This window comes from Sus scrofa, chromosome 3, assembly GCF_054392235.1.
Source record: "Sus scrofa isolate SSC_HxYL_T2T_F1_AM1 chromosome 3, Sscrofa_HxYL_maternal_Yorkshire_Landrace_v2.0, whole genome shotgun sequence".
Taxonomy (NCBI): Eukaryota; Metazoa; Chordata; class Mammalia; order Artiodactyla; family Suidae; genus Sus; species Sus scrofa.
Genome location: NC_139385.1, coordinates 16,272,096 through 16,286,869, shown reverse-complemented (window position 1 = coordinate 16,286,869; position 14,774 = coordinate 16,272,096). Strand labels below are relative to the sequence as shown.

Sequence of the window (14,774 nt, the reverse complement as noted above, 5' to 3'; positions counted from 1 at the left end):
CCTTTAGAAGCTCTTCTCTCTTGGATGTGTGAAACTTCACAGGCAGCTTAGACAAACTCTCCTCCCTTCTCTAGCTCTGTATTCTAGGTAGCGCCATAACTGAAGGCTTTGCTTATAATGGAGTTAATTAACCTTATTCCAGACATTTGAATCTGAGTTTCATCTACAAACCCAAAGCAGCAGATACAGTTTCCTTTTCTATTTGAATTACTTCTTTAGAAATGGTATCGGTTACCAGACAAAGCCCCTGAAATGGAAGCATACCGTCACTACCACAAGTAAAAACTATAAAGCAGTGTTAAATATGTGGAGCTCACATTTTCACATGCATTTCTTTTAGATCTTATTTAGTGCTTTGCTTTGTGAGAGGCTCAAGAGCAGTGCAGCAACCTTTATAAACTGTTAGACACAGACCAGGAGGCCTGCTAGAGAAGGCAAAGGTGGAGCTGAGAAAGTAATCCTTGTGGTATTCGGGCTTTGAGAAACTTCCTTCAAAATCACAAAACATTAGAGCTTGGAGGGGAGTGGTTGAAAAACCCCTCAGTCCTTTCCCCTCAGCTCCAGTCTTTTGCAAATAATGAACAGTACAGCTAAAGACAGTGGAAAGTACACGTCTCTCCTGCTTATCCTGCTCCTCTGCATGATGTAGAATTTCTTTTTCAGTAGTAATGCGTTCCTCTATTTAGCGGTCTCATAAATAGTAGTTCCCAGCCTCTGTAAAGCTTCCAGGTTATTCACATGGACTTCAGACAATATGCATGCCGAGTTACACCCGCACCACATGTTACCTTAAAACTAAGTATCATTGGGTCCCTTAGTTTTAGCATCCCTTCTCCTTTTCTATCTCCAGCCTTGTAGAGACCACCCGACTAGAGCCCCCAAACCCATTTGTCACCACTGAAACCTAATATATGAAGATGGAAACCTGTGGTAGGAATAGTAGATGACTCAGCAGAGTGGAAGATAGCTGAGTTCATATACCTGGAAGAAAAAAAAAAAAGCAGGGGGAAACACAAGCAAGCAAAGGGAAAAGAAACAAGCCAGCTCACCCTGAACCCCACAAAAGTTCAGGAATTGTGGTCATACCATGTATTACGAATAGGGGAGCACTGAGGTCTGATACTAAAAACAGGGATATTGAAAGCGACGTAGAGCGGTTAGACTTCCAGATCCCCACCCTTCCCCACACCGTGCTGTGCCGAGTGGCTTCCTCTCAGTCTTTGTGCTGGTCCTTCCTCTCCTCCCTGACTTCTTAATGTTAGGATGTCCCCATAGCTCAGTCTTCCGTCCTCTGCTCTTCTCTCTCTACCTGAGCATCTGGTTTAATCTCATCCGGTATCATGTTTTAAATACCATCTATAAGTTGATGATTCTCAAATTTCTGTATTTGAGAATACAGACCTCTTCCATGAAGTCTAGGGTTGTATATTTAACTGGCTACTTGACACTTTCACTTACTGTCTAATAGACATCTCGAGCTTGACATTTCTAAAATTAAACTACTGCACTTCCCCTGAAAATCTGCTGTATCCAGAACCTTTCCCCACAGAGTTGATGGCATCTTCATCTTTCCAATTGGACATATCCTTGGAGTCATCCTTGACTCCCTTCTGCTCTCTCACAGCCCGCCTCCAGTCTGTTAGTAATTAGGAAATAATCCACAAGCCTCCCACTTCTCACCGCCTCCACTGCTACCTCCTCCTCTCTTGCCTGGATCACTGCTGTTGCCACCACACCTCTGTCCTTGGCCCTCTACAGTCCAAACAGAGCAGTTAGGATGACCCTTTTAAAATGGAAGTTCGATCACGGTACAGCTAAAATTATGGGAAGTACAAATTGGTAGCTTCCCATCTCACTGCACTGGATGGATTACTTAATTTCTCTGTGCCTCAGTTGCTTCATCTGTAAAAAGAGAAGACCTTCCTCAGGGGATGGTGGGACTTCATAAGTACGCATATGAAACCCGCACTCAGCACTAACCTGAGGCATAGAAAATGATTACGTACAGCGGCTGCTCTTATGGTTTTGATTTCCAGTGCACCCTCCAAATCGGAAGCCTACTTTTGTTTCCTTCTTGTTCCTTCAGTGCTTGAGTTGGGAGGGTTCCGTAGGACGTTTGTGAATACCTCGCCCATTTCTGTCAAGCAAAATCCTCAGTTCATTAGAACCAGAGACTAGTATGTCCAGAAATACTGTTCCTTTAACCAGAGGAAATTCCATTCCTAAGTTTGCTGTTTTTATAAGTGAGGCCATCCTTGGTTTCCTGCACTAAGTAGAAATTGTTTTGTCAGTAGAATTTTTGTCAGTACCATAGTTTCTAACTTTTGAAGCATTTGTTCCCTAAAGGATAATGAAAGGAAACAGCTTCCCACTTATTTTTTGAATGTGCCTTTTGTCTCATGTCTTATCCTGACCCCTTTTTGTTTTTTTATTAAATTTGTGACATTACACATTTAAGGTTTTTTTTCCCCCTTCATATAAGCCTTACCTTTCTGGAACTGTCAATACCTCAAAGACACTTAAAATAGTTAATCTTCCCACTTAGAGTTTCTTTATGCCTTGTTGGTTTTTACAACAAGCCAAAAAGAGATCGGAAAATTTAGCCATAAGATTTGCTAACAGTAATGAAGTGCAAAGAGCATGGTATAACGGGAGAGCCTGAGCCCCACTCTGCCACTAAGTGACTGTGTGACCCCCTGGGCTTACGTTGAACCTTCTGCTTGAATTCCAGCAGAAGAGGCTAGCTAAGAGAGAGGAGGTGCAGTTTCTGAGAGGAAGTGAGGAATGTAAGAAAAACTGCTCAGGGACCAAACCCACCAACAAGGGAAGAGGTACTGGGGCAAACAAACTCGTACTGGTTCAGTGGAAAAGCCAGGGCCCAGGACCCGAGGCCTGAGCATCTTATGCCCCAGGGGCTTGAAGGGTGGGAATTGGGACTCAGCTCTCAGAATAGAGGAAGGAAGAAGACAGTTGAGAATAAGGTTAAAAAGAAAAAAAGATGTTCCACTGGCCTGAGCTCTTGCTTGGGATAAAGTGTCTTCTGGCTTCACACATAGTACAGACAGGAAGTGAGGGTTAACATGGTATCCAGACACTTCATACGTCCCCAAGCCGGACCCATAATACAACGTTACGTGTCAATTATATTTCAGTAGAAATTGGGGAAGCTGGAATGATTTCTAGACTGTGGTGGTGGTAAAACAAACAGGAGTCTTACATGCAGTTTCTTCAGGGGACAGCAAGGCCAGCCCTACAGTGACCTGGGACTATTTGAGGGTAGGAAGGAGATGGTGGCAGCTTTGGAGACACTCTTAGCAGCTGCATTGTTGTTACCCTGCACCCACTTCAGCTTCCAGTGTGATGCATCTCTAAAGAACTATCCTATCCTCAAGTCTGCTATCTCTGCTTTAATTCAGGCTACAATCTTAGCACAGACCCCAGAAAATAGACCAGGTTAAAAGAAATGGCAGAGAAAGAAACAGGAAAAAAGGACATTCATTCTCTGAATCTCAGAAGGAATATTGCTATCTTTAGAAGTGGATCAGTCATCTTATAACCAAGTAAAACTCTTTTAGGTTTGTAGGTTTAGTGTTCACAAGATAGAACATTTCTTTGGGCTCTGAGGGGCTACCCAGTGACTCTCTTCCCAATAACAATCCATAGTTTCTTACTGCAGTTCCTTTTTTTCCGCCTTTTTTAGGGTCACACCCTCGGCACATGGAAGTTCCCAGGCTAGGGGTCAAATCAGAGCTGCAGCTGCCAGCCTACACCACAGCCACAGCAACTTGGGATCCGAGCCACGTCTGCCACCTACACCACAGCTCATGGCAACACCAGGCCCTTAACCCACGGAACGAGGCCGGGGATTGAACCCTCATGGATACTAGTTACCCCTGAGCCGCAATGGGAACTTCCTTAACGCAGTTTCTGAGCCCAGCAGTTATCAAACTGTTACTGATGGAGGCTTTCTTTGCTCTTGATTGACACGAATATTCCCAGCTTTTTTTTTACTGTTGTAGACAGCGTTGAAACAAACATCTTTGTACTTAAAGTGTGTGTGTGTGAGTGAAAGAGAGAGTGAGAGCAAGAGAGAGTAAGCCCAGTAAATTCTTAAGCTACTGGCTTCATTTGTTCAATTTTGTTATTGAAGTATAACATACATACAGAAAAGCATACAAATCATAGCTCAATAAATAATTACAAATGAACACACCTTTGACACCCATATCAAGACAGAAAATTACCAGCATCCTGGAAGCTTCTCTCATCCCCTTTCCCAATCACTGCCACCCCTTCCTCCCCAGAATGAACAGTGTCCTGATTTCTAACATCGTAGAGTTGTTTTGCCTATTTTTGAGCTTTGTAATCTTTAAATGGAGACATGTTATACATTGCTATTGGAGATCTTGCTTTCCCCCCCATGTCATTGTGTGTTGGGATTCACCTTTGTTGTTGGTATAGTAGTAGTTCACTTTTTAAATTACAGTATGGTATATCATTATAAACATAAACCACACTCACGTACTCTGATGGCACTGCCCTGTGTGCCACTGTCATCATAAAACTATCATCTGTGAATGAGGGTCTGTTTCTGGACTCCTCATTTTGTTTCATTGTCATGTTTGTCTATCCTTGCACCAAAACCTTACTGTCTTGATTATAGCTGCATTTTTATATGTATAGCTATATAATGTAACTTAATTATAGCTGAATAATATTAAGTCAATATCTGATAGAATAAGTCTTTCTAATTTCTCTGTCTTTTTAAGATTACATTGATTATTCTTGGCCCGAAGCATTTCCGTATAACTTTTGCGGTCAATTTGAAAATACCCCTCCCCTTTCCCCAAAAAAGCATGCTAGAATTTTTATGGAAACCCTTTGAGGAGATGGACATCTTTACTATATTGGATGTTACAGTCCTTGACAGTGGTATATCTCTCTATTTAATTGGTCTTTAATTTCTCTCAATAATATTTTATAGTTTTCTATATAAAAATCTTACACATCTTTTTAAAAACTATTTCCTAATTATTGCTGCTATTAGAAACGTAATTTTATGTATTGAAAAGAGTAATAAGTTTTTAATCACAGGATTTTGAGGCTAAAAGTATATATCATTTGAGGACCATCTGATATTCAAATTATTAGGGGAACATTGGGTACATGAGGAAACGTAAAGCTGGATTAAACCCAGAGTTGTAAGGTTGGAGGTTTCAGGAGGAAATCAGGAGGAGCCTGTTCCTTAACTGGATACATTCTGTGTTAGTTGCTTCGGAGGGATGGCCTAGGGCTTACTTTCTCTCTCAGCTAAAATGACTGGAACTTAGACCCTTAGGATGCTTTTCTTCTTCAGATAGGCTAAGCCCTCTCCCAGCCAGCCCACATTTGGGAGCACCCAGGCAAGCGTAGAGCAGGCGGGATCAGAGTCAGGAGGGGGTTCACTCAGTCCTTACACTCTGGTTGCTGTTTCACTACAGGCTTCCCTCCCATTCTCAGACTCACCAAGAATGCAGTGAACTGTCCACCGTCAGGCGTGACGGGCGCCCGAAGTGATGATAACAATACGTTTCCTTACACTCACACTTGGCTTTGTTTTTCCAGGTCTATAAAGGAGAATTTCAGCTACCTGAATTTCTTAAAGAAAAACCTCAGGTACTGTATCTGCTTCCTCCTCTTGATTTATAATAGTAGAGGGGCTCTTCCACTGAAGTAATCTTTTTGAAAGAGTTAATGATATGTGCTGGTGGTAGAAAGATTGGCTTCTGGTAAATATTGGTTTTAACAATCATTTAATGCAGTCTTAATTTCAGAGGGCTCAGTGTCTTCCAAAACTAGGGAAATATTTTACTGATAACTAAACTCTGATTGCTCGAGGTCACTCACAAGCCACACAGTATTCCCCATATAAGGAGCCTCCCTTGGTGAATCTCCTCCAGCCTTCTGATATCTAACTTGAAATAAAAATGTACAGCCACTCTTTGTTCTTATTACATGTATATCCATGGCCTTATAAGTTTTCTGACTTGGAGCCTAGCAGACTTGTGAATGCATTATATACACAGCCATTGGCCCTCTGCTGCTAAGCCTCCCAAGCTGGGAATGGATGGTATGAGTTTGAAGCTTATTACTTTTACTTTGAAAAAAATTAATTAAATCAGATACAGAGTTATCCTTGTACTGTCACTTACTTGGCTTCCAGTATTGTTTCTTGAACTGAAGAGAAATAGGTGGCGTGGGAGTTCCTGTCGTGGCTCAGTGGAAACGAATCCAACTAGTATCCATGAGGATGCAGATTTGATCCCTGGCCTCGCTCAGTGGGTTAAGGATCCAGCGTTGCCATGAGCTGTGGTGTAGGTCACAGACATGGCTCGGATCCCATGTTGCTGTGGTTTTGGTGTAGGCCAGCGGCTACGGCTCCTAATCAACCCCTAGCCTGGGAACCTCCATATGCCACAGGTGTGGCCCAAAAAGACAAAAAAAAAAAAAAAAAAAAAAAAAAAGGTGGTATAGCCGACATGCCTAGAGTAGCCCAGGATGTCCTGCGTGAGCACCACCTGCCATTCCTTTGCAGTAGCGGGGAGAAAATCAGCGACTACTGCTGGAGCCCAGCATACTTCCTGTCCAGCATGGTGACAAGACACGTTGCCTCCAGGCTGCTGCTATCAATGATTAGGTTCTTAACAGGAAACAAAGACTCAGCACTGAACTCAGGTTCTGAAAATGTTCCAGATGTGGATTTTAAGGGAACCTCACAGACTCCCTGTGAAGTCATCGTAACAGGCTTCTAAGAGCAGCCGTGTCTCACACTTGGGTTGAAGGTTCTGTCTTCTCAGATCCTTGTCTGATAATAGCCATCAATAACTGATACATATTTTAAACTACTTTCATGGTATATGCTTAATAACATATATTTAATTTTTGTCTATCCATTCATTTCATTTATTCAACACATGTCTACTGAATTTCTTTTATGTATGAGAAATTGGGAAGTCCTTAAGAGTCAGAGGAAAAAAAATAAAAGATCTTCTCAAGGGACTGCTGATCTATCCAAAAGACTCTGATCACCTTTTGCAGACAAGAGGGCACAGGAGCTCTGAGCCTTGCTGGGGTGTGCCAGATGTGCCAGAAACCTGGACGGATTCATGAACAGGTTGTCACTCATAGGCCAGGGCAGCTGGAGCCAGAGAAAAATCCAAAAGACAGGGTCTTGAAGAAATGTCAAATCCAAAAGCTTTTTTCCATAGTAAGTCTGAAGGAGTCAACAGGGGAATTTGAGACTAAAACCAAAGGGACCCCACTGCTTCACAGCATACATAAAAATCATTTCCAGGTAGATTATAGACCTAAATGTGAAAGGCAAAATAATATAGTTTTAGGAGACAATAGAGAATATCTTCCTGACTTTAAGAGGGAAGGATTTCTTCAACAAGTTGTAAAAAATACTAATCATTATTTTTAAAATGGCTAAGTTGGATTACATTAAAATCGAGACTGTTAACTTACTAGAAGGCATCGTAAAGACAGTAAAAAAGTACACCTCAAGTGGGGCAAAATTTCAAAACAAAGGATTCATTGGCATAATATAGAGAATTCCTACAAATAAAATAATATAACATGAGCAAAAGGTTTATTAATAGGCATTTAAACCCCTTGTTCTCATTAATTTCATTTAATGCATCACACACATGGAAAGGGCCTGTAACGACTTTTCTTTAACTTGTAATAAGTGAGAAAACCAAAGCCCACAGAACCCTCAGGATTGATATTTAACTGGAATTGCTCACAGGACTCAAGAAAAATGCTGTGCTTAAGAGTATAGCTCTGTCATAAAGGATACAATTCAAGACCAACTAAATGTCCACATAGGACAAGGTCTGGGAGGGTCTCAGACACAGAGCTTCTGTGCCCCTTCCCCATGGAACGAGGGGAATCCTTCCCCACGGCATATCAGAGTTCACCAATCGGGATGCTGCACTGAACTTTGGCATCTAGTTTTTATTGAAGTTTAATGACATGGGCATGATTGATTGACTTGTTGGCCACATGATTGAACTCAGTCCCCAGTCACCGCCTCCTGTGCAGAAGCTGGGCTGGCTCCGAACCTCTGCCCTCTAATCCCAGGGTTGGTCTTTCTGGTGACCAGCCCCCATCCCAAGTTGTCTCATCTTTTAGCATAAACTCAGGTATGATCTAAGGGGCTCATGAGTAAGAGAGATGCTTCTCTTCCCTGGGAAATTCCAAAGACTTAGAGTCTCCGTTTCAGAAACCAGAGCCCAAAGCCAATCGTCTTCCCTGTTATACAGCGAGCAGTAGCAGACTGAATTCTTCAGAAAGTCTCTGATCAGAGCCTCAAGCTACACCTGATATTCCGACGAGAGAGTAGTCACGTCATGTTGACCCACTTTAACACATCTTTTGCTTCCTTCCACAGACTGAGCAAGTGGAGTAGCAGAGCCAGGAACCTCTTCACATACGTGAGGTGAGGTTGGGGGACATAGCTGAGTCTTGGGGTTTCCCTGTTTAGGCTCTTGTAAGAGTGGGGTGCAGAGCACAGCTCTAGAGTCAGTTTGCCTGGGTTGGAATCTTGGCTATGTGTGGCATTGAGCCGATTATTTAACTTCTCTGTGTCTTGGTTTCCTCGTCTGTAAGATGAGGACTGTATGAGGAAGAGAGAGGGAGTGAGAGTTCACCGTAGTAACGTCTGCCAGGAGCTTGGCTCTCCGTAGGAAGCCCTTAGACAGTGTTGTGATTTTCAATATGAGGAGGGGCCTAAAATGTGCAATATTTTACCTCTTCTTTCACTGCCCTGTGCTGTTTCCTCTGTATGCTGGATGTGCAAATGTCTTTGCTCTAATATCTTCAAGGGTTGGTTGGTTGGTTTTTCACATCTACCCTTGCTAATATTAATGTGTTACAATGTCTTATGTTTGTAACCTATGGTGTCTCCTTGTACTTAAGGGCTACAGTGTGAGACAGGCCTTACAAGCTCCTTCTATATCTGAGTAATTAATCATCAGGTGCATGTTCAGGGGTACCAGCCAATTAATGGCAAAGCTGGTTTCTGAACCTCGACCTCCTCATATGGCTGCTCAGACCTCACACCCCCCTCCCATACTTTCTTAAGACTCTGTTTTGCTCTGAATGATGAAGTTATGCCTTAGGTCATTTAAAACTTGAAAAACTTGCTTGCTTGCTTGCTTTTTTTTTTTTCTTTTTTCTGGCTGCACCTGAGGCATATGTAAGTTCCCAGACCATGGGTTGAATTGTAGCTACAGCTGCTGGCCTGCACCACAGCCACAGCAACACCAGATCTGAGCTGCATCTGCTACCTACTCTGCAGCTTATGGCAATGCCCTATCCTTAACCCGCTGAGCAAGGTTAGGGATCACACCCATATCCTCACAGACACTATGTCAAGTTCTTAACCCACTAAGCTACAGTGGGAACTCCCATTTTTAAAATCTAATTTTTCTCTTATGGTTTTGTTTGCTGTTTTATTTTTATTTTATATAATAACCATGTATTGAGTGCGTACTCTATAACAGGCATGATATATGTATAATATATAAATGATACATGATATCTACAATAACACCTATAATAAGTGTATATTGGTCATATATATACATGTATGAATTATTTCATTCAAGTTTCAAACCATTGTGGCAAGTAATTGGTATTATTCCTATTCTACTGATGAGAAAACTGAGATTAGATAATTTGATTTGAATAAGAGATGTTGATGACTTACTGTGCATTGGTGGATTATAGATAGAAAAAGCACATGAACACTGCTATACCTTGTCAAAATCATGGCTGGCAGTGAGCTCATAATATTCAGAGGTTTCAAGATTTATGATTGCCTTTTTGCTAAGGAGCAAAAGCTAAGTGTAAACTTATACTCTGTGGGCACACATGTATGCAGCAGTTATCAGGCCTGGGATAGTTTTGTTTATCCAGAATACTTTCCAAACAATAGATAATTCCCTCCTCAAAACGTTTATAGAGGGATTCATCCCTGAGCAGCTGTTGTACAAGACGCACTGCAGTTGTCAGCTGACTCCAGCCTTGAGGTCCCTGCACAGCAGCATTTCATCCTTGTTTGCTTGTCAAGTCCTATAGGTGCCCACTTGCAATGAGAAAAGAGTCAGAAGAAGCAAGGAAGACATCAGAGAATCTCAAGACAAATACTAGTCTTTCTTTTTGTCTTATGGATCCCTTTGACCTAGGGACGACAGTCCCTGTATTTTCTAAAGCTTCCTTTAAAGAACCTTACTATCCACTTTTTCATATTGAGAGTCAGCGTGTTGGACCCCTGGGCCTTTGATGTCCAGTCAGAGCCCCTGCGGTAGCTTCAATTGCAGAGACGGCTGCAGTCATCCCTAAACGGGCAGGAGCAGCCCTTGCTTTGGCTGCCGTCCTTTTGTTTTGCCTACTGAAGCCACGGCAGGTGCCTAAAAGCACCCGAGTCTGAGGAAGGGTGTGCCTCTCCAGTTCCTTCTGAGGCGGCTCGACTCATACCTGTCCGTCCCCCTGGCTGTGCCGGGGCCACAGCCTGGAAGGAGGCACGTGCAGGGCAGAGCCCGCTGTGACCACACACCTGTAACACACTCTGTTTGTTTGCCCCAGGGAAGGCTGCTGCCTTTTCAACGGCAGAGAAATTTCTAGGGCTGGCTGCCCCTGCTGAGGTCAGCGGAGCAGAGGTCTGTGCCGTGACCCGCATCTCCTGTTCATTCTCCAGTCTCCTCCCGCTCAGCCGGCGGGAGGTCAGCACACCTCTGGACCATCCCAAGTGACCTGCTTCCCGAGTGCAGCGCTCTTGATCCTGACCCATGCCCAGCCCCGAGGGTCAGAAGCCCAGGGCGACGTGTGCTTTCTGTTAACACTGCTCTGGTTCTCATCGTTTCTTCCCAGATTCCAAGCTTCGTTTTCAAGGGGAGGGTTTTAAAATGGGTTTCTGTAAGCAAAATTGGGCAGTTTCGTCTTGGAATAGGTTGTCTGTACATGTTCTAATGTTTTGTAGAACACTTGTACCTGTTTAAATGTATTGATGTGGGTAATATTAAATCTTAATTATTTAAATAATTCATTGTATTATTTCCGAGAAGTTGAGGGATTATCTCATACATTTACAACTTGATGACTTTTGTATTTTATTTTTCAAAATAAAAGCTTTAAATGTGAAGCACTCTGGTAGTTTGCCTTGTTGTTTTTTGTTGTTGTTGTTGTTGTTTTTTTTTGAAGATAACGTTTTTTTATTTTTCAAGACCAAATATTTGCCTTTCTACTGGAGTCCGAAGTCTGAGTGTTCTTAAGCTGAATTAAGTCTCGCTTCCCAAGTAATTTGTTTCAGACAAAACTTCCTCATTCCAAAAAAGATCTGTTTTTTAATCAATACTTACAAGTGTCATATTACGGATGTGATTCTTTTGTAAGGAATTATGAATATGGAAATAGCAAATATTTTTGGAAACTAAAGGGAACACAAAGGAGAAAACATAGCTGACGACAAATAATTAGTGGAACACCAACCATGGCCAGACAATAAAATGAGAGTGAAGGATACAAGCAAGTAGAACACAGTCCCTGCCCTCGTGAAGCTTATGATCAATTTGGCTACATTATTCTTCTCACATCGAAAGAGCTGTCCATATCGCCGTCAAACCACCAATGCAAGACACACAAGTTTGCATGTTTTCATTCCTGTGATTTCAGAGAAGTAATAAAACCTTGTCAGATGATGATCTAATAAGCCAAAGTTTCTTCAGTTGCTGTATTTAAATATTCCTGTCCATACATCAAAACTGCTTAGTGAGGTTTTTGCTGTGATTTGTTTCAGAGAAACCTGCTACCATCCTTTTGTCTCAGAATCCCGCTCTTCTGTTTCATGCTTTCGTACTATATTCAAAGACAAAGAAGTGACTGTTTTCTGGAAGCCATTGTTACAGAATACAAAATGACCAGATAATAATAGTAATTTCCTTTTACTGAGTGTCTTCTACGTACCAGGCTCTGAATGAGATATTTTATGTGTTGTCACATCCCTGGCTCGAAAACCGCACCTCCTCCCATCTCATCCATCTCAGTAATTATAATATTTTCTACCCTGTCTCTCAGGCCAGAAACATACAAATCATTCTTGATTTCTCTCTTTTTCTCCCTCTTTTCATTTATAAGATACTTGATTTTACCTTCAAAATATTTCTTGAACCCATCCCCTTCCCCTCAGCTCCATGGCCTCCACCCTAATCAAAAACATCACTGTCTGTCACCTAGACTGTCGCATTTCCTGGACCACGCCAGGCTTTTCCTGCCTCTGCACGTATTATTTCTCTCCTTGGAATGTTTTTCCTTTGCGCTTTGTCTGACAGCCTCCTTCTCAGTGCTCTTGTCTCAATAAATTCTACTTCCTCAGAGAGACTTTCCCTGACCCCTTGAACTAAAAAAGTGGATGCCCCTCCTGCCTAGCTTTATTTCCAAATGTCATTTTATCACACTTTGCCCTTTTTAATGTTTCTTGACCTTTCTATTGTCTGTCTCTTATACTAGACGGTAATTTTCTGGAAGATAGAGACTGTGTCCTTACTTGTCCACTTTTGTACCCCTGACAGCTAGCAGAGTGTCTGGCACATTGTGGGAACCTAATAAAATATTCAGTAAATGATCACTCCTCCCAGAAACCTCGAACATAGCACTTTCAGATGAGGAGGCAGAGGCTCAGCCAGGTCAAGTCCCTTACCCAAGGCCCCTCAATGAGCGCCACAGTGGTGACCTGGTATTGGACCCCAAAATTATTCATTCCTCCCTTCTCCCCTAAGCACTGCTGAAACTGCATACTGCTGCCAGATCAGTCACTGCATCTTAAGTCACTCCTTTGTTCAAAAATCTTCTTTGAGGGAGTTCCCGTTGTGGCACAGTGGAAACGAATCTGACTATATCCATGAAGACTTGGTACAGTTCCTGGCAGTGGGTTAAGGATCTGGCATTGCTGTGAGCAGTGGTGTAGGTTAGAGACACGGCTCAGGTCCTGCGTTGCTTTGGCTGTGGTGTAGGCAGCAGCTACACCTCCAATTCGACCCCTAGCCTGGGAACATCCATGTGCCATGGGTGTAGCCCTAAAAAGAAAAAAAAAATCTTTGATTCTTTAATGCATCGCGTCTAAACTCTTCTGCCTCCACAACCTGGCCCCACCTCTCCCTGTGAACAGCACATTCCCCCCCCCCCCGCCCCCCCGTCTCCTCACACCCTCCTTACTTTCTGCTTCTTCCAAAGGCCCTAAAACCCAGCCAGTCCCTCTCCCCTCTACCTGGGAAATCCCAGCCCCACAAAGGGCCCAGCTCTCATAAGTCCCATTTCTTGTTACTGCCCCAACGTCCAGGTAGCAATAAAATCACATCACAATTTTGTTTTTGTTTGCTTATTTCTGTGTTAGTCTTATGTTACCAACACTGAACAGAGCAGTTCACGTGCCCCACATAAAACCTATCCGAACGGGAGGGGAGGACATTTTTTAACACTAACCGAACCTGGCTCCAGTACTTGGCCCTAGGTGACCATAAGGATTTGTATTCTCTTCATCTGCCCACCCCTGGCGACCCCACTGTCGGGAGTGGGAGGGCACTGGAATAGGAAAGGGCGGAGAGCCACCGCACAGAACGGCCGACTCGGGGGTGAAGCACCGCACAGCTGGCCTGGAGAAGCAGATGCAGTGGTTGGCGTTCCTTCTTTCAGAGCCTTATTTCTTCTGGTCTGAGCATATTTCTGTGGAGCCCTGTGAAGCAAAGCATTTCTGGTCCATATGACATCTTAGAACACCTCAAGAAGATGACTTTGAAAAAAAGAGGGGGGGGGGAGTTCCCATCGTGGCTCAGTGGTTATGAATCCGACTAGGAACCATGAGGTTGCGGGTTCGATCCCAGGCCTCGCTCAGTGGGTTGGGGATCCGGCGTTGCCGTGAGCTGTGGTGCAGGTCGCAATTGCAGCTCAGATCTGGCGTTGCTGTGGCTGTGGCGTAGGCTGTAGCTCTGATTCGACCCCTAGCCTGGGAACCTCCATATGCCGCAGATACGGCTCCAGAGAAGACCAAAAAAATAAATAAATTTTAAAAAGAAGATGATTATATCTGTGAAATGTTGTGACTTAATGGAATGAAATGGAACTCCTTTGGAACAAATGAAAGATGGCTGGGGTAAAATTTCTGAAGAATTAGCTGGATAAGGGACCAGGGAAACATGTTGCCTGTGACTGTCAGAGAACGGCGGGGGCAGCATAGCCAAGGCTACAGCCAGTGGGTGAATCTGTGGAGCCAGGGAGAGGCTGGGCATCCTCAGTGGCTACAGGAGGAGCTTGGAGAAAGCGTCATCCATGGAGAATCGTAGCACTTAAAAATGAGAGGAAGTTCCATCGTCGCTCAGTTCAGTAGTAATGAACCTGACTCGTATTCATGAGGACGTGGGTTCAACCCCTGGCCACGCTCAGTGGGTTAAGGATCTGGCATTGCCGTGAGCTGTGGTGTAGGGTGCAGTTGCAGCTCGGATCCAGTGTGGCTGTGGCTGTGGTGTAGGCTGGCAGCTGTAGCTCCAATTAGACCCCTAACCCGGGAACCTCCATATGCTGCGGGTGCGGCCCTAAAAAGACAAATAAATAAATAAATAAAATTTTTTAAAAATGAGAGAAGAAAATCTTAGTAATCACCTAGTCCACTAATCATTCTAGTAACATTTATCAAGAGCTTCTCATGGACCAGATCCTGTGCCTGAGCCTCCACGTTT

At 43.3% G+C, this 14,774-nt stretch overlaps 1 protein-coding gene across 3 annotated transcripts in view; it reads left to right on the top strand.

Annotated features, from left to right (window-relative positions):
- The window catches only part of TPST1 (tyrosylprotein sulfotransferase 1), a 110,539-nt gene extending 99,348 nt beyond the window's left edge, over positions 1–11,191 (top strand). For 2 of the 3 annotated variants that reach the window (XM_005662003.4, XM_013995569.3), the window contains exons 4-6: positions 5,605–5,655; positions 8,435–8,482; positions 10,633–11,191. In XM_005662003.4, the coding sequence (XP_005662060.1) occupies positions 5,605–5,655; positions 8,435–8,452 (69 nt within the window). In that variant the 3' untranslated portion in view covers positions 8,453–8,482; positions 10,633–11,191. 3 annotated transcript variants of the gene reach the window in all.
- The last annotated feature ends 3,583 nt before the right edge of the window (positions 11,192–14,774 follow it).